This window comes from Canis lupus, chromosome 12 (assembly GCF_011100685.1).
Source record: "Canis lupus familiaris isolate Mischka breed German Shepherd chromosome 12, alternate assembly UU_Cfam_GSD_1.0, whole genome shotgun sequence".
Classification (NCBI taxonomy): Eukaryota; Metazoa; Chordata; class Mammalia; order Carnivora; family Canidae; genus Canis; species Canis lupus.
This window is the reverse complement of record NC_049233.1, coordinates 55,983,117-56,007,449: the sequence shown is the minus strand read 5'-3', so window position 1 is coordinate 56,007,449 and position 24,333 is coordinate 55,983,117. Positions and strand designations below refer to the sequence as shown.

The 24,333-nt window shown below is 37.5% G+C and overlaps 1 protein-coding gene across 1 annotated transcript in view; it reads right to left on the bottom strand.

The window, feature by feature from the left end:
• LOC119874292 overlaps nt 1-24,333 on the bottom strand; it is a 399,775-nt gene that overhangs the window by 366,450 nt on the left and 8,992 nt on the right. The window contains exon 4 of the mRNA XM_038555051.1: nt 12,301-12,403. Coding sequence (XP_038410979.1) covers nt 12,301-12,403 — 103 coding nt within the window. The remainder of the gene's footprint in view (nt 1-12,300; nt 12,404-24,333) is intronic.

The following is a 24,333-nucleotide window of genomic DNA, read 5'->3' as shown; positions in this document are numbered from 1 at the left end:
TTTCTAAACTGCTACATGGATATAAAGTGCCATCGTTGATCTTGCTTTTATTCTCTCTCTCTCTCTCTCTCTCTCTCTCTCTCTCTCAAGGAAATACAATAAATAAGAAGTCTGGCATGGTAGAAGGGACATTTTGAACAGCTTTTGCACACAATTCACCTCTCAAAACCTCAGTTTCCCCATTTGTAGAATAGTAATCATAAAGCAATCCTTAGATCTCAGGGATGTTGTAAGATTAGAAGACACGGCATGTTGTGAAGAGCCGAGCAGTGAGTATAGACACAGTCATGGAGGTCACAAAAGTGGCTGCAAAGCATATCCCCTACCCTAGAAGCTCTTCTTCCATTGCAGAGGAAAAACTGCAGGATCCTCACACTGGGGCTTAGAGTAATGTAAGAAAGATAGTCTTTCTTTAGAAAAGTGACTTCTTAAGACACAAGATAAGAAGATTGCAATCAAAATTCCTGCTTACCACTAGCTTTAGGCATATCGTTAAGAATATTTTTAAAGATCAACACATAGAGATCAAAAGAGATAAATTTAATTATTCATAGTGTGCAACATTATGAAATTAAAATTCTGAGCATAACTTTTGGCCTGAATCATTATCAAGTTTCTGTTCCTGAATATTCTAATTATATATGTCAATATTCATCAATACCAATTATTACAAGGTAGTGAGATCACATTATATAAATAGCAGTCTGTGTTCATTTGTTTTTTAAATTTATTTACTTGAGAGAGAGAGAGAGTGAGTGAGCATAGGTAGCAGGGTGGAACAGAGGTGGAGGAAGAAGCAGACTCCCTGCTTAGCAGGGAGCCCAACTCCAGGCTCAATCCCAGGACCCAGAAATCATGAACTGAGCCAAAGCCAGATGCTTAACTGGCTGAGCCACCCAGGCACTCTGTAAACTATGTTTAAAATACTAAGTATTCTGAAAGCTGTAAATATCAAGATATTATAATGCATATGATTGGCATCAAATATTATTAATTTATAAAATACAGACCACACATACATTTAATAAATACTTTAGGAAAAAGCTATCTTCAACAATTCCAAATCCTACAGACACCATTTTGCAGTGAATGGGTATATTGTAACTTTATCTTACCTACCCTCAGATGAATAAGGTTTGATTGCATCACCTTGTAGTCATCAAATAAATTTGGATGTAAAAAAGAACTGTGACAGGCTATAGTCCAGCATCACAAGCAGAGGTAGCAGGACCCCCATCTACTGATTAGGTATGTGATCTTACCCATCTCTCCTTTTCTTTAAAAAATAATAAATGAACAACCTGTCAAGGTCAAATTGAAGGGAAAGGAGCAGAACTGTTATGTGCAATAAATGAATCGATAAGCAACTCAACATCACTGTGACTCAAATTCCTCATCTGTAAACTGAGGTATGAGAGTTATTACTAATAACCCTTGAAGCATGTGATTCTAGGTTTATACTGAAGGTAACAACATTAAAGTTGAGAAAGCTCTCATTGGATATCTCTCCTAGACATAGACACCGACTCCAAATCGTATATTAATTTTGTGAACTTTTTTCTTCATTGACTGCCAGGCATAGCAGAGGTTGGGTGGTAGCATTACATAGGGCAAAACACATCTTAAAAGCAGATAGGCCCTTCTAAGAGAACTTTGAAAACTGTGAGCTTAATTGCAATTAAAAGGCCATTGAAATTCAGTATAACTAGGAGACAGATTTTGAGTTTACTCCAGTATTAAAATAAACAACTTTGTAATAAAATATATCAGTATGGATTTTATGCTTTAAAAAAAAAGGATCCTCAATGGATAGGACTATGTGTAATATCTAAATATTTATGCATAAATTTGCAATTCACTGCAAATCATAGAAGATTATTGGTTTATCTAATAAGTAATCAGTGCATTAAGGGGATTTTAAATTGAAGAAAGTAATTTAAAATGGCCAAGCATGCTTAACAAAAATTATCCCTTTTTAATATCTCTTTTCTAATTAATAAGTATTTTTCTAAAATTTAAAAGAAGCCAGGTATTCAATAAGGGAAAATAATGTCTGTGAAGTCTAGATATTTTTACATTATCCTGATTTAGATGGTGTTTTAGGATTAGAAGGGACTTTTAAATGTCACTCATTTAATCCCCCAGCATCACATCTGCCAAGTGGTCATCTAGTGAATGCTTGAATTCTTCGGTTTCAGGAACTCACTACCTCTTATTTTATCTTCAGAGACCATGAATTATTAGAATTTCTTCTATTCTGCCAAAATCCAATCTAAATTTTTAACTTAGAAAATTAACAAATTAAGCAAATAATTTAATGATCAATGTCTAGATTTGGAATAATACTTCAATAAGTGCAAATGACTTGTTAGTTTAATTCAATTGTGACTAGAGTCACGTAGCATTGTGCAAACTGCCCAACACAAGTGGAACAAATTTCCATGATATTGTTCTTGGCATTGCAAAGACCAACTGTCCCTATGCCTCCCCAGGTTTACAGAGCCCACAACTGGCCATGGGCAGGTACAAGTCCTAAAGAACAACAATCAGTGAGCCCTACTCTGCCTGAGCCAATGAAAATGAGTCCTGAGTGGATATTAGTCAGGGGCTCAAAGGTCTGGAATTTGTCTGTCAGCCAAAACTCATGTCCTCCCTGGCCCCAGTGATCCTAAGCCCTAGGCTGGACTCTTTATCCCACCATTCATACCAGTCTCTATTTCTGGGCTTCAGTCATGCTTTGCACTTTATATCCAAGCTCAATATCCTAAATTCTAGGGCACCTGGTGACTCAGTGGTTGAATGTCTGTCTGCCTTTGGCTCAGGTCGAGATCCCAGGGTCCTGGGACCACATCAAGACCCACATCAGCTTCCCTGCTTCTCCCTCTGCCTGTGTCTCCACCTCTCTCTCTCTCTCTCTCTCTCTCTCTGTCTCTCATGAATAAATAAATAAAATCTTTAAATAAATATATATTTTTAGAAAAAAAACATAGATATATCCTAAATTCTAATCTCCCTGATGGGGCTGGACCCTAGATTTCTAGTTCTTTCTGCATCTGACCTCCCAGAAACAAGCAACCTCTACCTGTCTATAATTATCTACTCTCACCAGATAATTCTATGGGTCCCTACTCATTATTTTAAAAGTGTCTGTGAAAAAATAAAATAAATAAATACATAAACAAAAGTGTCTGTGATGTTAATGGTAGGTTGCCTCAGATTTGAGCTACTTCCCCATGAACACTGGAATATGGACGCCTGGTCATACTCCCTGGTTGTCAACCTTATTGTCATGTTAATCTCTCTTAGAGACATCATGAAAGAATAAAAAGAGTCCTGGCTCAGGTCAATTTTCCAACTTGTCCCCATCTGGTGCTGACTTACTATACTTAAAAGTTGTTGAGGTCCCCAAATACCCAGTGCTAGAAACCCTATCAGCTTACTGAGACAACAAATTTAAAGAAGGAAATATTCTTTAAAGATCTATAGAAAGTTGTTTCAGACTAAAGTACAAGGATTAAGAAAAAAGAAAAATAGTAGTTTAATAAAGAATTAAGAATATACATTCCCTAAGCAAGAATTCTACAGGATGGCTTGGTAAAATAGGATGTTTGTTAAGCTAAATGGGTCTAACAGTGAAAAGTAAAGCCAAAATTTCCAAGCTATGAAGAGACATTTTTTTTAAAGATTATATTTATTCATTCATGAGAGACACAGAGAGAGAGAGAGAGAGAGAGAGAGAGAGAAGCAGAGACGCAGACAAGAGAAGCAGGCCCCATGCAGGGAGCCTGATGTGGCACTTGATCCCAGGACTCCAGGATCACTCCCTGGGCCAAAGGCAGGTGTTAAACCGCTGAGGCACCCAGGGATCCCCAAAGAGAGATATTTTAAAGCAGAAAGATCTGACCACTGTTTGTTAAATCATATCCTATAAGCTAGGCAAAATCACAACCTTGCTTTCCTAATCCTACCACTGCATGAGGACATTCCCCTTCTAACATCCTTGTTATGTATACATGGTGATTATATTTTCTCTTACATTTTTCTCAACAAATATATCTAATCTATAGACAGATTACAAACTCCATATCTTACCTTATCATACCAGGAATGGTTTCAGTAGACAATAAATTATTATTGAATTGAATGGAATCTAACTGAATTGAAACAAATTAGGATAAAAATGACTTTATATATTAGACAAACTAAGTTGACAAAGGAGTTAAATCAGCTGCCTCGTAGAGTTCTGAGACTGAATAACTGAGGCTTGGAGAAAGGCTGACAATGATATTGCCCACCTAGGAAACAAAGTGTGGAACAACTATAATACAGGCAATTGCTATCAGTTATGGACAGTAGTTAGCAGAATAATGGCCCCCTAAGTACATTGACCTCTAATCCCTGGAACCTATGAACATATTATCTTAAAAACAAATGTAACTTTGCAGTTGTGAGTTAGATGTGAAGTTATCCAGGTGAGTGCAATGTAATCACATGAGTATTGGAAATTGGAAGACAAAAGCAGAAGAGTGGGTCAAAGAGATGATGGTGAAAAATAACAAGAGCTTTGAAGCATGAGAGGGATTCAACTTGCCTTTGCAGGCTTTGAAGATTGTGGAAGGAGATCATGAGCTAAGGAATGTAGAGTGGCTTTCAGAAACTGGCAATGGCCTTAGACTGATAAGCCAGCAAGAAATTGAGGGTCTCAGTCCTACAACCACAAGGAACTAGAGTCTACCATCAACTCAAATGAGCAGGAAACGAATTCTCCCCTAAAACCTCCAGAAAGGAACAGTCTGCCAACACTCTTGATTTTTATCAAGTCCAGGTGAGATCTGTCCTGGACTTCTTACCTACAAACAACATAGATTTGTTATTTTATTCCACTAAGTTTACAGGAATGTGTTATGGTACTAACAGGAAACTAACAAAGGTAGAGATAGTTTATATGCCACCTCTAGTTGGAGAGAATGACTGAGATTAGTTCATGTGATTGAGGGTTTAGAGTTCACACATTAACTGTATGGTTTGGGGAATTGGGTCTCAAATGCAGACATCAGGAGACATTTCTGAGACAAATTTCTGAGGGTTATCCTTTTTTTTTTTTTTTTTTTTTTTTTTTTTTATCCTACACAAAGAACTATTAAATTCAGTTCTTTAACTCTTGTTCTTTGGCTTGCTCCCCTCTAATTTTCCACCTTTTATTTAGTAATTTCTTTAACAAATCTTATAAGGCCTCAGGATCCAAAGATATTACATGCAACATCTTTTCTCAAGCTTCTAACTTTGTCAATACAACAGATGTACCAACAATGCACATTGCATAAACAAAAGAGTTGACAGAGTGCTTTCACCCGCATTCTCATTTAACCCTTAAGACACTAATTGTACTGTAAACTACAGGTAGCCACTGAGTGTGAGAGTAAATATGTGTTATGTAGAAAAACACACTCAAATTGGGGCAGAAAGGGGGAAATTCTGAGAGGCAATAAAGGATGCTCTGCTAAGCATTAGCTAGTTTAGTCTGCATGGTGTACATGTGGCCATGAGTAAGAAATATTTTACCCCCAAAGGAATTCAAAATCAAAATATCTTTTAAATGAGATTCAAAATGGACCAGAGAATTATTAACACTTACTAATAAGTACTTACTAATCTAAATTCTATAGAAACTTCTACGCTGTGAACCATTAATATTCAAAGCCATTAATATTCAAAATTCAATTTTGAATTTCTCCAATACCATCTAAAAACCCAACAATTAGTTTACCAGGATTCCATGAAAAGACAGGAAATGCATTCATTACATATTCAATCTATATCAGACTCTGTATGGAGCACTTTACTGGTTTTACCTCCCTTACCTCAGAACAGTCCCATCAGTCACTCATCTCCTAGGTAATACCTTTGTCATTGAGGAATTTAAAACTCAGGAAAAATAAATATGCTAGTCCACTAGCAGAGTAGTATTCAAGGAAAAGCAACAATGAAGCAATAAAATTTTTATCTGTAGGACAAACTGGACCATCAAACAAATAAGTCAGACAATGTTATATAGTATACTATATTAGCTTCCCATTGCTATTGTAGCAACTTACCAGAAACTTAATAGCTTAAAATAACAAATTTATTGTCATACAGTTCTTGAAGTCAGAAGTCCAAAATCTGTCTCACTGGGCTAAAGTCAGGGTACTGGTTTTCTCTGAAGGCTCTAGGAAAAAACTTGCTTCCCAACCTTTTCTAGCTTCTAGAAGATGCCAGCTTTCCTTGGTTTAGGGCTTCTCCCTCTATCTTCAAGGGCAGCAAAATAGCATTTTCCAATCTTCTTCTCTGACCGAATTTCCTACCTCTCTCTTAAAAGGACCATTGCGATTACATACCCCAGATAATCCAGAATAATCTCCCCATCTCAAGATTTTTTTTTTTTAAAGATTTTGCTTATTTATTCGTGACAGACACATAGAGAGAGAGAGAGAGGCAGAGACACAGGCAGAGGGAGAAGCAGGCTCCATGCAGGGAGCCTGATGTGGGACCTGATCCCGAGTCTCCAGGATCACGCCTTGGGCTGAATACAGGTGCTAAACCGCTGAGCCACCGGGGGATCCCCCATCTCAAGATTCTTAATCAAATATTCTAAATCCTTTTTGCCATGTATGATAACATAATTCACAGGTTCTGGGAGTTATTTTCGGGAAGTGATGGGGCTACTACTCAGTCTACCACATAAACACATGCAGATTAGGGTCAGGGAAGACAGAATTTAGCTAAGATCAAGGAAGTAATAGGGTAAGTAAAAAACCGGTTGAAATGCCTAAATATATCTGAGAGTAGGTATTAGTGTTTCCAAAATATGCTCTGTGATACAATATATGTGACTGTTAGAAGTAAATGAGCTCTCTATGCAGAGGCGAGTGAATGAAGGTTGGTGAAGCAATAAATCCATGCTGATTTAAGAAAACAGTCACTCTAAAAGGGACAAATTCAGAGGCAGGAAAAAAATGAGGCTGACTCAAGTCTAATGGAATAGTAAACTCTATCCAGAGCTTGGGCAATAGCCCTGTATTCAAGAGATCTAGACACAATTCTCCCAACCATTGGCATTCCTATTGCTGCTCATTAACTAGTTTCAAGTTTCCTTTAAGTTGCTGTGTAAGATTTTGCTCCCAAATAATTACCTTAAAAGCTCTAAGCAGCTCCTGAGGGAAGAAACCTAGAGTTAGCCTTCTTAGCGCTATAAGGTAAAATAATCAGGAAAAGAAAGAGCCACTGATGGCTCATAAAAGCTTTGAATTCCCTGAATTCTCAAGGCCATGCCACTTATAAGGTCTAAATTGCAGGCTATTACTATAAAATATAACTGTGATAAAGAAACATCACCAGTATCAGAGACAGAGGTTAGCTTCAGAGCCCAGGAGTGTGGTCTAAGCATCCTCTCCACCTCACCTATATTGTATTACCACACATATCTAGCTTGTCTCTTTGCCTTCCATCTTACCCTACTAAATTCATAAATACATATGCCCTCTATGCCAAGATTAGCTTTCTGAAACAAATGTCTGGTCACTTTACTTTCCATCTTAACCTCTGATAATTCTTCGTGCTGGTAAAATGAAGTATAAACTCTTTTTACACATAAAGGTCTTAAAAGTGAAGCTACCCACCATTATAATGTTATGTCATACTCCCCCCATTCTGTGTGTTAAATAGTTTTGTCAAAATGGACGTCAGTATTTAAGGTATCTTTCTCATTTGTATCTGTCTTTGCATATGCTATTCCTTTGGCTTGAAAAAAATGACCTATTCATTCATTGACTATCCAATTCAAATGCCAATCACTCTGCAAAGCCTTAGTGAAACCAGCTCAGCAAAGTTTTTAATTCTTTCTATGGTCTTTTCCCATTGCTAGCATAGAGGCATAGAGAAAATGTTCCCAGTACAAGGCAAACTTGAGAAGTTATGCCAGTATCATTTTTCAAGAAAAGGGTTCCCATCAAGTCACGACACAGCAAGCGCCCCCAAGAAAGTGGTTTTCAGCATGTGCTGCCCATCAGAATCAATGAAACTTTGATAAAGATTAAAAAAAAAATTCTAAGTCCCACCCCATACTCACTGGGTCAAATCTATACGAGTTACTGATAAAGCTTGCAAGTGTTTAATAAGCTTCACAGGTGATTCTGATGCAGACAGGGGAATCAAGATCCTTAACCAGGCTGATATCACAAGAAAGACAGAACAGCCAAGGCTAGTAATTGGGTGTGTGGAATCAGACCCACAAGAGGTCTATGCCAGAGCTAAACTGGTAGCCAGAGCCACAGCTATATAAGCTAAGAACTTAGGATACCAGAGGCTGAAGTCAGGAAACCAAGGTAGAAAGAAGCATCTCTATCTGGACCAAAAAAAAAGATCAGAATTGGAGGAAGAAAAAAAAAAAAAAAAGAATTGGAGGAAGAGTGGAATTCAGTAAGGAATTAGTACCACTGGGTCTTCCCTAGACACACTGGGTACCAAACTTGGGGGAATAAGACTGCAGTAATTCCCCCACAGGGGATATATTCCAAGACCCCAAGTGAATGCCTGAAACTGCAAAGAGTACCAAACACTATATATATGTTATTTCCTATGCATACCTATGATAAAGTTTCACTTATAAATTAACCTAGTAAGAATTAGCAACAATAATAATCAACTAAAACATTTGTAACAAAATACTGTAATAAAAGATACATAGATGTGGTCTCTCTCTCAAAATACTTTATTGTACTGTATTAACCCTTCTTCTTGTAATGATGTGACATGCCTATATGATGAGATGAAGTGAGATGAATGACATAGGCATTGTGACGTAGCATTAAGCAACTATTGACCTTCAGACAATTCATTAGAAGGAGGATCATCTGCTTCCAGACTGTGATTGAAACTAAAGGAAGTGAAACCACAGATAAGAAGGCATGACTAGAATTCTAGAACTCACAAAAGGGAGACCTCTTCAAATAGCAACATTGCCTTACCTAGAAACTTGTTAGAAAATCATCTTAAGCCCCATCCCAGACCTACTGAATCAGAATCTGATTTTAACCAGAGCTCCAGGTGATTTAAAAGCCACATCAAAGTAAAGCACCCAAGCCTGGTTCCAGATGATGCCAATGCTGCTGTAGCCCATACTATGAGAAGCAAGAGTCTTGACCTACAAGTGAGTAGGTAAAAGAAATTCAAACATTACCACCATAAGAATGTGAGGGCAGAAATATCAATTATTTTATCTCAACACTTATCACAGGACCTTGAGAACTGACAATATTGTCTATTAGTCAAAACCTCATGACTTGGAGCTGGTTCTATTCTAACACTGTTACTAGCTGTGTTGTATTGTCAAAATATTTAATTTCTCTGTGCTTCAGTCTATCATCTAGAATATGGCCACAATAGCCTCATAAAGAATGAGGCAAAGGTAGCATATTATTTTTGATAGCATTATAAGTGTTTAATAGATGATTAAAGAAAAATTAACAGATAATCAATTATTGATTGGTTGATACATTGACTGATTTTTTGTGAGAAAAAGCTCCAAAATTCTAGTGGTGTAAATTATCTTATTCTGACTCATAATCTAATGAAAAGAATGGCTGAAATCTTGATGACTGGCAGACATTCCAAGCATAAGACTTCTTAGAGAATTAATATCTGTCTCCTAAGTGATGGGTGAAATAAATGTCCAAAATAAGATGTTTGCCAACCTTTTTGGAGTGATGACACCAAACTGATGTTTATGGGAATCTCAAAGTTCTCTTGCTCTCCCCCAAATACCTAAGAAGGACATTTTTTTTTCATGGCATATTCTCATTAAATTAAATTAAAATTGATTTACTTGGCAATATTTTGACATTTTTGCATTATAGAGTGTTGCAAATCTGGATAAAAATCTCTTCCATAATAAACAATACAGCCTTAAAGATACACATTCTGTTTTATGTTAATCCCTAAAATAGCTTCCTTATTTTTATCTAGTGCTCTTAAGTTTTCAAAAAACTTTCACTCCTCCTACCTTCCTTCTTCCCATAATAATATTACAGTTGTGTTTTTCTAAATCTAAGAAAAGTTTGTTATTTCGTTTGACAGATAAGAAAATGGAAAATAATATTAAGTGCTCAAAGTGACATTGCTGGTTTGTGGCCGAAATAAGACTAGAACTCAAGTTTCCTAATTCCCAACCATTTCTTTGAGCTACGACCAGCACCACTGCCACCACCTGATTGCCACATATTATTCTGGATCCAAGTCAAAACCAGGTCACCTGCTCAGTAACTGAATTCCTCCCCTAACCAAGTGCCCTTTCCAAAAAAAGCATGTTGGACGTATCACAAAGGCAACAGCTTCCTAAACATATATGAAAAACTTTTTTATTTTGTTAAAATAACTTTTCAATTCTAAAAGTTAGAAGTCAAATTTGGAGGTGTGACTTATTTCTTTAAATTTGGAATTTTTCACAAATTATGATGGAATGTAATTTCTTTTTTGTCACTAGTTCATTCCTTCTGTAAACAGTACATTTGCGTATTTGTTTCTCAACTTTCTTTAAAAAATATTCTAAGCTATAAAAGGCAGGGTTTTTTCATTTTGTAAAAGGCAGTATTGAAAAGTATTACTGTGCATTTCAATTTAAATATCAATTTTTATTAAGGATCTTAACACTTTGGTTTTGGAAATGACTACAAATCTTAGACCAACAAATGGCAAAGTAGTGAGATCTTATTAATAAATATTAATATTTAAATCCTCAAAAATTCCCATATAGTCAACTAGACAGCATGTTTAAAAAAAATCACTGTAAATATTCCAATTTATCATTAAACTTTAGAATTAATTCTATGAAATGTTTTCCCAAAGTCAGTATACATTTTCAAAGTATTGCTAGTGGTTCTGGGTATTCTCTAAGATTATATAATTCACGATGGAACAATCCTAGAATCATTAAAGAAAAACTGACAACTCTAAACCGACAAGTGTAAGAAATTCCAAAGTTGCACTGACAATTCAGATCTACTTCCTTTCATGTCCAGATTCACTTAATATCTCATTTGATTTTCAAACCTTCCCTCAGAAGCAACTGGAACAAAACCACAAGCAAGTTCAATCTCCATTTGGGCATGTAACCCTTTTACAAACACAATTACAGCCAAACACCATTGTAACCTGATTTGCATTTGCACTAACTAAGTTACAAAGCACATTGAGAATGCCTGCTATGCATACTACAGACTTATTAGGAGGATATATTGCAGGGCTTCTGTGAACACTAATTAAAAAGGTTTTATCTTTCCCCTCTGGTCCACTGAAATTGTTCAAATGCCTTGCCTGCTACAACTTTGTTCAAAAACAGTTTTCAAACATGTGATCAGAGCTCGGCAACTATTTCAGGTGGCATGATTATGTTTCCACAGTGGACAAGGCCGGAGAGACAAAGTTTCAGTCTAAACTTTGAGCTTCCTTTCCTTTGTTATTTTGTGTTGCAACCTTAGCATTATCCAACTGTGGACTTTTATCTGTGAATATCTAAATCCTGTCTTGTGGAAAACTAATTACTGAACCACTGAGAGCTTCATAATGTCCTGCATTTAAGTCCTGAGCATCATACATAATGCATAGGCAGCAGTCTCTGCACTCTGATTACAGAACACTGTCATTAAGTGAGCAAATTAAAGATGTGAATAATTCACTGGCTGAGCTTATTGTCAGTGCTGCATTGTGAAATTAGAATTTCTAATAAGTACTGCAATTTTTTTAACCCAATTAACACAGAGAACATCTTGAGACTGATTAGTACAATAAAAATTATTACCTTATTCTTTTGCTTCACAACAGCCAAATTAAATACTGTACTTAATTATGCAGCATTCATTCCTTCTCTGCTAAAAAAAAAAACCCTATCATTTTAATAAGAGTTCTAATATTTGTATGTGAGCTAAAAATACAGCACATGCATCTGTAGCTCACTGTCTTTTTGCAAAGTTTTTTTTAAGAGTCTAAACATCAGTATTATCACCAGTGGTGGATTATGATGACACTAGTCTATTCTTAAACCAAATATTTTACCTAAAAAACAAACAGCACACACAGAATTGACAAAGTAACTAACCTCCCCAAATTGAGTTGAATATATTATACCTCTGCTTTTTCTTGGCTCTTTAGATGCAGATTAACACAGATTTGCCCCCACTATACTGTTTGTGATTGAGGCTGAAACATATATTTAAGAAAATTAATTGTTTAGGAAAAAAATCAAGTATCTGTAACAGTGGGTCTTACCTCAGATGCTCATTTAGCACACAGTGATCTGTCTCACTCCTGCCAGGCAAGTGGGAAAGTCCAGTTTGTGCTCGGCATGATGATCCTACGCAGAGAGTGTCTGCTGCCATGTTAAATAAAGAAAATGATCATTTAAACCGGGGCTTTTGTCTCCCAATATCTCCTCCTGCTGCCCCTTTCGAATCAAAGCCCAGAGAGGCAGGCACATCTGGCGGCAGTCCCTGCCCCTGACCGCAGCTGCCTCTGGAGAGCTCCCCCCTTTCCTTTCCAGCTCCTCTGCATCCCCTTCCTGGGCAACTTCAGCCCCCTAAAATGGGGGAAAGAAGCGATGACATTGCAGGCAGAATGTGAGATTGTTTGCTCAGCCTCTGCAGCCACCTCCTTCCTGTCTAGATATTTTACAGAAAGGGAATGAGAAAGGGGAAACAGCGAAGGTGCTCTGAAAATCAGTCAGACACAATGCAATAGGGAGATGGAGAGGAGGGAAAGGAGAATGAGAGAGCGAGAGTGTGTGTGTAAGGGGGGTGGTTGTCAGTGCAGACAGATCTGCATATGGAAATCAGGGTTATCCTGGGTACAGTTTTATTTAACTATGATCTACTGTTTTTTTAATTAGACCAGAATTTTAGCAAAGGAAAGGAAGAAAGACAGTCTTGAAACCAGAAAGAGCAACTTCTAATTCAATAGACTTAAAATTTCATAGCATCTGCAAATAGCAGATCCAGAAGTTGTAGGAAAGAGAAAGGAACAAAAACCACCAAGGCATTCCCCCCCCCCTTTTTTGTTTGATAAACAAGAAGACCTCCTACCTCTAAAGAAAGAAGAAAAGAAAGAAAGAAAGAAAGAAAGAAAGAAAGAAAGAAAGAAAGAAAGAAAAGAAAAGAAAAGAAAAGAAATTGACAATGTGAAGAATTTGAAAGGAAAGCAAAAAGAAAAAAATTACCTTTCATGGTCTGTGTGAAATTTGTCCTTAAATAATAGAAGAATCATATGGGACAAAGGAATTATCAAAAGTAGAGAACTGGCATCATTTGTGGAAACCAGTAGCAATACATTCTGCATTTTGTGAGGCAGGTTTTTTTCTTTTCTTAGACAACACCTTTCACAACTCTAACCCAAGGCAAAATGCTACTGGCTATAATCAGTCTACTCCTTTTGGGGTGTGGAGGGTAAAACAATGCAGCAGAGTGACCAAACACTACAAGAGGTTAGCTGCTGTGCCCAGTACTGAGCCCTCCACCAGAGATGCTGGTAGGATAGCAATTTGACCAGAAGGAAGCAAGAGTTAATTCTATAATCCATCAGTGGGGAATTTTGTGGAATCACTAATGTTTACCTACTCATCAAACAGTTATCAAACACCTATAACATGGCAAGCATTGGAGATAAAACACTGCATAGGTCCTGCTCTCAAAAACCCAGAATTGAATTGGGAAAAATAAATTTAAAATGAGATGGCACTGCAGTTTTATAAACAAAGGAGTGGTAGACATAGTCTTGATTTGAACAGTGTGAGCAGATGTCAATAACCTCAGAGCTCTCCATCCACTGAGCTGACTGGGTCCCTCAAGACCAGCTCAAGCACTCTAAACAAGTTACTTTTTCTCTTTGAACTTTACTTTCTTCACCTGTAAAATACCTGCTTTTTAAATTGAAGATTATATAATAAAAATAAAACATTATGTTTTGTCTGGCTCATGATAATTGCTCAAAAAATAGAAAATCAATTCTCAGTTCAGCTGGCACCTCTTCTGTGAATCTTTCCTCAACATCCGCAAAGAGGCTCAGAGGCTTCTTCTGCAATGCTCCTGCTGTTCTCCATTATATTATATCATCATAATTTTCAGCAGGTCTGTTGCTATACCAGTGGATCTCAACCAGGGGCCATTTTGCCCTCTAGGGGACATTTGACAAGGTCTAGAGACATTACTAATTTTCACAACTGGAGGAGGAAAGTTGCTATTGGCTTCTAATAGACAGAGAGTCCAGGGATGCTGTTAATCTAGAATACACCAGATAGCTTCCCACAACAAAGAATTATCAGAAGTCAATAGTGTAGCAATGAGCACAACTAAGGAACCAGGGTTCCTTAGACAAAAGGCTGATTCTAGTTCCAGGGCAGGAAATATACAGGGTGAGCCTAGGATAGCTTGTGGTGCTAGAAAGAAGTGTTCAAAAAGCAAAAACGCATCGATGGAGGTATGTTACAGGGATGTAGGAACCATTTGAAAGAACTCCCAATTAACTAAAGTTGGAATTGTTTGAGCAACAAATACATAAAGTTGTTAGGGTTATAACCCAAAGTATAATATAAATATGAGTGCAAACTGATATAAAAATTATTGAAAAATAAATAAATGGAGAAGAGACAAATATTCCTTGAAGAAGCATTCCAAATAATTTATGTAGATAATCCTTCTTGAACGATATGGAGCATAACTCTTCACTCAAGTGCGGGCTGCTTATAATAACTTCCATAGTACAGGACTCAGGGGCTTAGCGTGGAGAAACAAGACCTAACACTACCTCAGCCAGGTGATTAAGATTAACATCAACAATGATAAGTCACATTGATCATGTATGTGCCCAATCCTAGTCTAATTACTATTTTTAAAACATCAAATTCCAATAGAGGGACATTCTACAAAACACCTGACCAAGACTCCTCAAAACTGTCAAGGGTATCAAAAATAGTATAAGTCTGAGAAACTGCCACACCAAGAGTAGCCTAAGGAGATATAAACATTAAATGTAATGTGGTGTAACCCTGAATGGGATCCTTGAACAAAAAATGGACTTTAAGTAAAAACTAAAAAAAATTTCAATAGAGTATGAACTTTAATTAATAATATATTGATGAATAGGTTTATTAATTATAACAAATGTGCCATCTTGATGTAAGATGTTAATATTAGGGGGAACTGGATGCAGGGTATATGGGGACTCCCTGTGCTATCTTTGTAATGTTTCTATAAATCCAAGACTATTCTAAAAAATAAAATGTAGTTACTTTTAAAAGAATCAATAATGCCAAAGTTAAAAAAAAAAAAAACCTTCCTCTGTGCTATATTATAAGCTTCTTAAAGGAAGGGACTCTGTGGTTTTGTGGTTTATGTTTATAGGCTTATGGTGGTAGCTCACCCTCAAAAATGACCACCAACGAACCATGTCTTTAGAAATCATACTCTTGTGTATTCCTCTCCTCTCCACTTCAATCTGGGCTGGCCCTATGGCTTGTTTTTGACTAACAGAGTACAACAGAACAACAGAAGTGATGACTCCTGAGGCTAGGTCTTAATAAGCCTTATATTTTCCACCCAGCTCTCTTGCAATTCTTATTCTGGGACAGGCAGCCATTGGTAAGAAGTCTGAATACAATATCTCCACACAATTAAAAAGACAGAGCTACAAAATGAGGAAACTGAGAGACAGTGACACAGAGAGGGAAGAGAAGAGAGACATCTGGCCAGCCCCAAGCTGCTCCATCCACTCCATTTGAGTTACCCAAACATGTGAGTGAAGAAATTTCATTTGTCATCTAGATCATTCAAGCCTACAGATAACTGTAGCGCCAGCCTCAAATAGTCTGAACAGAATGGGGGAACTAAGCTAGAACTACTCAAATGAGCCAAATTTATCCACAAAATCATAGTAAGCCATAGTAAATCACTGGTTTAAGACATTAGATATAGGGGTGACTTGTTATAGAGCAATAGATCAGTGACTTTTATTTAGTAGGCATTCTAGAAAAATGAGAAAGGAATATCTGTAGTGTAGAAAAACTAATAGTGGAATTTCTTTTAACATTTTAGATCATTTCCATTAAAAACAAAATCTGCCAGTTGGTAAATTCAATAACATAATGGGTTTTGTACTCAGGTATAATAAAGCAAAAGAAGAAATATGGTTAATATATAACACAGTAAGGCCAAGCTGGGGTGGAAAGAGGAAAGGGCAAAGATGAAAAGAAAATGATTAATTATTGCTTATTTCTTTTGGATGTATATTTTTTAAATAGGCATTTTCTACTTTATTTTTTTAATATTTCATTTCTTTATTCATGAGAGACACAGAGAGAGGCAGAGATATAGGCAGAAGGAGAAGCAGGCTGCCTACAGGGAGCCTGATGTGGGATTCAATCCCAGGACCCTGAGTTCACGACCTGAGCCAAAAGCAGATGCTCAACCACTGAGCCACCCAGGTGCCCCTACATTTTCTACTTTAATATGTTCACAATGATTTTAAAATTTATTGAGTGTCAGGCACCTTTACATGCAGTATTAGCTTCACAAAATTATATGAGGTGAATACTACTTTAACCCCAAATTGATAGATGATAAAATAGTGTCTTAGAGTGGCTAAGTTACTTGCCCAGTCACCCACTAGTATATATGATCAGGATTTAGACTTTGGCTAACCAACTCCAAAGCTCATTCTCTTAGCACAGTCTAGTAGAAAAGATAAACATAAAATAATCACGCAAACAAATATATGTAAGTTCCACAAAGCAAAGTAAAGAATGCTATAGTAACAAAACAGATAACTGATCCAGTCTGGGAGTTTGCAAAGGCTGTTAAGGGTTGAGGTTCAGGGGGTCACTTGGTTAGCAGGGCTGGTGCTGGATAAATAAGTTGCCCCTGAACCAGAAAAAGACAGAAATGAAAACAGGTGTATGATTAGCTGTTGGTCAAGTGGTTTTCTAAGGACTCTGGTTTACAAGGCCCCCCACAGATGACTTCTTTGGGAGTCACCAGTTTGGCAATGATGGAGTGTCATAGCCTGGAGGAGTGAGTCGGGAAGCACCAGAAGAGAAGGGATAGAGAACTTAGTTATGCTCCCTTTATTTAAAAAAGAAAAAAATCCTCAAAAATTGTCCAGGCTTGTGATCTCCATTTCCCTTCTTCCATCCCTCTTAATCTGTTCCTTTCATTCCTCTGAAAATGCTGTTAGTCACCAATAACCCTCATGTTGCCAAATCTACTGACCCATTCTCAATCTTTATTTTTTCAAGCTATCAGCAGTATTTGATAGAGCTGACCATCCTCCTTGAAACACTTTCTACATTTGGCTTCCCAACTACCACTCTACTGGCTTTTCTCCTACTCCACTCACTACTCTACTGCTCTGTATTCTTTACCAGAGCCTCCTTTCATCCCTGAGCTCAATATGATGAAATGCTACAGTGTTTAGCCTTTGGACTTATACTCCCATCTATAATCTTTCCTTAAATGATCTCATCTAGTATCATGGCTCTTAATACCATCAATATGCTGATAACTCTTAAATGTATATCCCTACTTCTATTTGATTTCCTGAACCGAAGACCATTATATCCAGCTGCCTGCTAAATATATTCATTTAGGTAGGTATGTGAGTAGATTCTGGAGCTAAGCTCCCTAGATTCAGATCCTAACTTTGCCTTGCAGTAATTGGGCAAGGGAGCTATAACTTCTCTGTGCATCAGTTTCCTCAATTGCAAAATGGGCATAATATTATTAATCTCACAGAGAGGTGAATGAACTAATATATTTGAAGTATGTCTTATTAAAGTGCTTACTATCTTCCAAGTAGCATATTCATAGGCATCTCAAAACAGAATTCATATTCTTTGTGACTCTTCATCTTAGTGGCATCTCCATTACCCAGCTGTTAATCCAAAAACTTACTCAAGCAAAAATGAACCTCTTTTCTCACACAACTCACAACTATTCCTTCAGCTAATGCTGTCAGCCCCACCTTCAAGAACATCTTGACTATATCTTAGACTTAAGTCTAAGCTACTTATATTCTCTCACCTAGAGAATTTCAAGAGCCTACTATCAGTCTCCCCTCTTCCAAACTTGCCTCATATAATTTATTCTCCCCACTGCAGTTGAAGCGATTTAATAAGACTTGGGTTGTTTTAGTCCCGGGCTCAAAACTCTACAATGGTTTTCCATAACAGAGTAAGTCAGAGTCCTTATAGACAACAAGATTTGGCCCTCCCCATTGTATGCCCCCTCCTTGGCTCATCATTTACCACATGTTCACTTTCTTGCTTCTTATGGGAAATCTTGTTATTGCTCAAACATGCCAAACATACTACCCAGAGACCAACTTGGTTTGCTCCCTCCCTTCATTCACTCAGATCTTGGCTTACATGTCACTTTTATCAGTGAGGGTTTGGGGGGGGGGAGGTCTTCCTATATAAAATAGCGTATCTTCCCAGGCATTCTCTAACTTCTGACTCTGCTTTATGCTTTTAATAGCACTCACTTATATTTTGTGTTTGTCTGTCATTCCCCACCCTCCACTAGAATTTAAGCTCCATGTGGATGGGCCTCACATCATTCACTGCTCTATCTCCAGCACTTATGATACTTAATATTCAGTAGTATTCAAAAACTATTTGTTGAAAAATGAATATAAGTAATTATTTCTAAGCAGGCTATTAATTCCAGAATTCTTAGAAGTTCTTTTTTCCTAACCAGTCCACATGCCCCCATCCCTACCCATTCTTACTATAGTGTTTCTTCTATGCTATGACCCCATGCATGTTAGCATACTGTATTATGCCTTCCTAGAGCTGTTTCATATATGTACATTCTCAACCATCTCTTTTCAAAATGATAAGCAAATCTTTTCGAAATGACTGAATAACAGTTTTCCTGTGATGTTGTTGGTTTTCTATGTAGGGAGAGAAATCTAATGTCTTAGTTAAGATAGTTTAAGGAAAATGGGATAATTATCACAATAACACATCATCTCATCCATCAATAAAAGGGTAAGAATATTTATACATCACAAAATGTATCTGAACTAAAAAAATCAAAAGCCTTTAGAGAATAACTCAGCTCTTCTCTCAGTTTATTTTTGTGTTTGTTCTCAGTCTCATTTTCATTACATTTAATTATTTTCCTCCTCTCTGGTCACCTGAATTCTTCTATGCTCTTTTTTCCCCTATGCTATCTCACTTTGTCTACTTATGTCTACATGTGGTGGAAGGTGGTTGTGCCATAGTTCCTGAATCAAAATCAGCTGAGATCAAGTGCACAGGGCAGAAGAAGCTAGCCCTTTTCAGTCCCCAATACACATCCTCAGGAGAGAGAATTCTTTAGCTGACCAGGGAGTCAGGATCTTTTCCCACACACAGGGCTGCCAAGGACCGGGCCTTAAAGTAAGAAGGTTATGATGAGGTGGGTAGACAACCACCAAAGGGTTCTACTGCAGTTAGTAATTAGATGTGAGGGCAGCTCCGGTGGCTCTGCGGTGTAGCGCCGCCTTCAGCCCAGGGTGTGATCCTGGAGACCTGGGAGGGAGTCCCATGACAGGCTCCCTGCATGGAGCCTGCTTCTCCCTCTGCCTGTGTCTCTGCCTCTCTCTCTCTCTCTGTGTGTATTCTCATGAATAAATAAATAAATAAAATCTTTAAAAAAAAAAAAAGAAATTAGATGTAAATAATAAGAAATCTGTGAAGTCTAATCTAATATCAACTAGAAATCTTAGGGTCAGGAAGATTCTTCTTTCCTTAGTTTGGCTTAGCCATTTCTAAAAAAATACAAAATGCATAGAGTGAAAAAACAACAAAGTGCCGCCCTTCTCATCTTCCAAATTTTAACTCGTAACTGTTTCAGTGTGCAGTCTCTGTGTAACCCTGCACAACCTTTACAACTTTTGCTGTAATACGTGAGTTCATATGCATGTGAAGCTGTAAATTAAAATACATTTTAAACAAAAAATAACAGGATGGTGGCATTATCTCTATTTAATAAATGAAGAGAGAATTTAACAACTTCTTTCCTATGATGGCAGCAATTGTCTCCCTGATTGGTCTCTGCATCCTCTTATCAAATGTGAAAATTATGTTTGATAGTTTCACCTATGGTCCACTGCTGGCCAGAAAAGAGTAAGTCCACTAGAGCACATCTTACTCACCAACTGCAATTTTTGTTTTCTGGACAAAAACAAAAAGAAAATACCTCAGGATTCTGCAACTTAAAGAATACCAGGTACATGGGAGAGTAAAGTCAAAATCTAAAGATCAATACAGTGGTGACAAGATTACTGTTCTTTTTTTTTTTTTCCCCAGCTTTGACCCAAAGGTGGACAGAATCAGCAAACTCCATCATGAGCATGCACAGCAAAAGTGCAATACAAACCCATCTTTCTTGCAAAAGACCAGAAAAAGAGGCTCCTTCTCAGGCCTTCCCCAAGTCCAGCCATAATGACAGAGCTGTATTGTTATGGTGGATGTAGGGTGAGCCCCTAAAACTTTGAGCAAAGCTTCACATCTTAGAATAGAAAAAGGAATAAAAATACCTTTGTTGTGCAAAGAATGTGTGTATGGGGCGGGGGGGGGGGGGTCTCTCTCCTTTTTAAAGATTCTTCTCTTTCCTTCCATTGCTTTTTCCAGAGGGGGCTTATCACATGGAAACCTCTCAAACTATGGCAGTTCAAGAGGACCTCAACTGAAAGAACTCCGTATTTTTACCCAGAAGAACCAGGAAAAAAAGTCCCTTGGAGCCAGAGAATGTAGGGGAAATCTGGTGAGGGCAGAGCTGGGGGAAAGCACTTACTTCTGTGTATGATTCAATACAAGTCATACACATGTGAATCATAACCAAAGAAGTGAATCAAAGGTTTTGCAAATTGAACATGTATATAACCAACTGCCCAAGCTTCAAACTAACTCAAGTGGCATATGCAAAGGGTAGACCCAAACAGCAGAACGGATGCTTTGAAAACTGAAAAGATATTCATCCACAAAAATTAACAGTTTGAACCTAACTGGACTATTGTTTCCTAAAACCCGCAAGCCTCTCCCCAAAACAAAACATTATTTGAAGTATTCTAATAGAATTCCAGTCTCATAAAAATGAAATTGTAGAGGATATAATCAAAACTACTGAACATGAAAAGAATCAGCAAATCTGACCAAATTTCAAGGGAAAATATAACCAACAGAGGTCAATCCTGCAATGACCACATATAAGTAAAATTATCAGACAAGACATTAAAGGGGCTATCACAGCTACACCTAGTATATGTTTTAGGTTCAGTTTCTGACCACTACAATAAAGTGAATATTGCAATAAAGTGAGTCAGATGAATTTTTTGGCTTCCTAATGCATATCAAAGTTATGTTTACACTAAACTTATTCTATTAAGTGTGCAATAGCATCATGTCTTTAAAAAACAATATATACACTTTAATTTAAAAAACTTTATTGCTAAACAATGCTAACCACCATCTGAGCTTTTTAAGTAAATTGTAATCTTGCTGGTGGAAAATCTTGTCTTGATGTTGATGGCTGATCCGACTGGTGGTTGCTGAAGGTCGGGGTGGCTCTGACAATTTCTTAAAATAGACAACAATGTAGTTTTCTTTATTGATTAACTCTTTCACAAATGATTTCTCTGTAGCACGCGATGCTGTTTGATAGCATTTTACCCAGAGGAAGAACTTTTTATCAAAATCAGTGTCAATCCTCTCAAACCCTGCTAATGCTTATTCAGCTAAGTTTGTGTAATACTCTAAAGTCTTTGTCATTTCAACAACTTTCACAGCATCTTCATGAGGAGTAGATTCATCTCAAGAAACTGCTCTCTTTGTTCATCCATCAGAAGGAACTCCTTACCCATTCAAGTTTTACCATAAGATTGCAGCAAATTAGTACCATCTTCAGGCTCCACTACTAATTCCAGTTCTTTGCTGTTGCTACCACATCTGCAGTGACTTTCTCCACTGGAGTCTTAAATCCCTCCAATTCAATCATGAGGATTGGAATCAACTTCTTTCAAGCTCCTGTTATTACTGATATTTTGATCTCTTCCCATGAATTATGAATGTTCTTAATGGCTTCTAGAATGGTGAAGGTTTTCCATTTACTTTACAAAGATGTATCAGAGGAATCACAATCTATGGCAGCTAGAGCCTTACAAAATGTATTTCTTAAATAATAAAAATTGAAAGCCAAAATTACTACTTGATCCACAGGTTGCAGAGTAGATGTTGTGTTAAAAGGCATAAAAGCAGCCTTAATCTCACTATACATCTCTATCACAGCTCTTGAGTGACCAGGTGTATTGTCCGTGACCAGTAATATTTTGAAAGGAATCTTTTTCTGAGTATTAGGTCTCAACAGTAGACTTAAAAGACTCAGTAAACCATATTTGAAATAGATGTGCTTCATTCAGGCTTTGTTTTTCCATTATAGAGCACAAGTAGAATAGATTTTGCATAATTCTTAAGGATTTTCAGAATGGCAAATGAACACTGGATTCAACTTAAAGTCACCAGCTGCATTAGCCCCTAACAGGATAGTCAGCCTGTCCTTTGAAGCTTTGAAGCCTTGAAACCAAGCATTGATTTAATCTCCTAGCTATCAAAGTCCTAGATGGCATTTTCTTCCAACAGAAGGCTGTTTCATCTACATTGAAAATCTATTGTTTAGTATTGCCATCTTCATTAATTATCTTAATTAGATCTTCTGGATAACTTACTGCAGCTTCTACATCAGCTTGTACTTTGTACTTTATAGAAGTGGTACGTTTTGTTTTATATATATATATAAATTTGTATGTTTTTTTATTGGAGTTAGATACGCCAACATGTAACACCCAGTGCTCATCTCTTCAAGTGCCCTCCTCAGTGCCTGTTACCCAGTCACTCCATTCCCCCGCCCACCTTCCCTTCCATTACCCCTTGTTCATTTCCCAGAGTTAGGAGTCTCTCATGTTTTGTCATCCTCTCTAAATTTTCCCACTCATTTTCTCTCCTTTCCCTATTTTTTATATTCCCCATATGAGTGAAACCATATAATGATTGTCCTTCTGACTTACTTCATTCAGCATAATACACTCCAGTTCCATCCATGTTGAAGCAAATGGTGGGAAGTTGTTGTTTCTAATGGCTGAGTAATATTCCATTGCATATATATATTCACACACACCACATTAGAAGCTGTACTTTGTACTTTGTTGTTGTACTTTGGACTTTGATGTTATAGAGATGGCTTCTTAAACTTCATGAAGCAAAGCAATCTCTGCTAGCTTCAAATTTTTCTTCTACAGCATCTTCACCTCTCTTAGTCCTCATAGAATTGGAGATAATTGGGGCCTTGTTCTGGATTAGGCTTTGGTTTAAGGAAATGTTGTAGCTGGTTTGATCTTCTAAATAGACCACCAGTTCTGGCTCTCCCCGTTCCCAAATCTGTGCCTTAGAAAATCCATAAGATTCAGCTTCTGAAAATCATGAAAGTAAGAGTAGAGATTAATATGCAAGAAGTTTACTAAGGAGTTCTCTTGGGAACAATCACCTGTGGAAGGAAGGGGGGAAAAAGGAGTACAGGGCAGAGGGAGATGTTGAGCTGCAATGTAATTTCCATGAGGCTTCAGCCAACTGATGGGAGCTCAGAAGATGAGATAACCCTTCACAGTTATCCCAACTTAAGTCAGGAGGAGGGAAGACTGGGCATTTATACCTTCATGCCATTGCCATTGGATATCAGATGCACCGATTTCGGTAAGCTGGCTCTCTTTACTCAAAGCAATTCTGAAAAGAGCTGATAGCCCAGAGCAGACAGCAGCACTTCAGCAGTTAGGGGAAAAGAAATCTTTTATCCTGGAAGGAGTATCTGGGTGACACACCAGAGTATCCTATACCCTGACTCTTAAAGTACTTTTCTGCTCTGGCACTCTTTGAGTCTTAGAATGGTGGCATCTTAAGGATTAGCCAGAAAACATTGCAAAGTAAAAAAATTAAAGAGTCTTCATCACTCACTTCCTGAAAAAAAAAAAAAAAAAGAAACAGAAAATTAAAGAAGATACTGGGTGGGGGTAGCAAGTGTGTTGCAGGGACATATTAAAACACTTTTACTTATAATTTCTGGTTTTCAGGGATCCCTGGGTGGCGCAGCGGTTTAGCGCCTGCCTTTGGCCCAGGGCGCGATCCTGGAGACCCGGGATCGAATCCCACGTCGAGCTCCTGGTGCATGGAGCCTGCTTCTCCCTCTGCCTGTGTCTCTGCCTCTCTCTCTCTCTCTGTGTGACTAT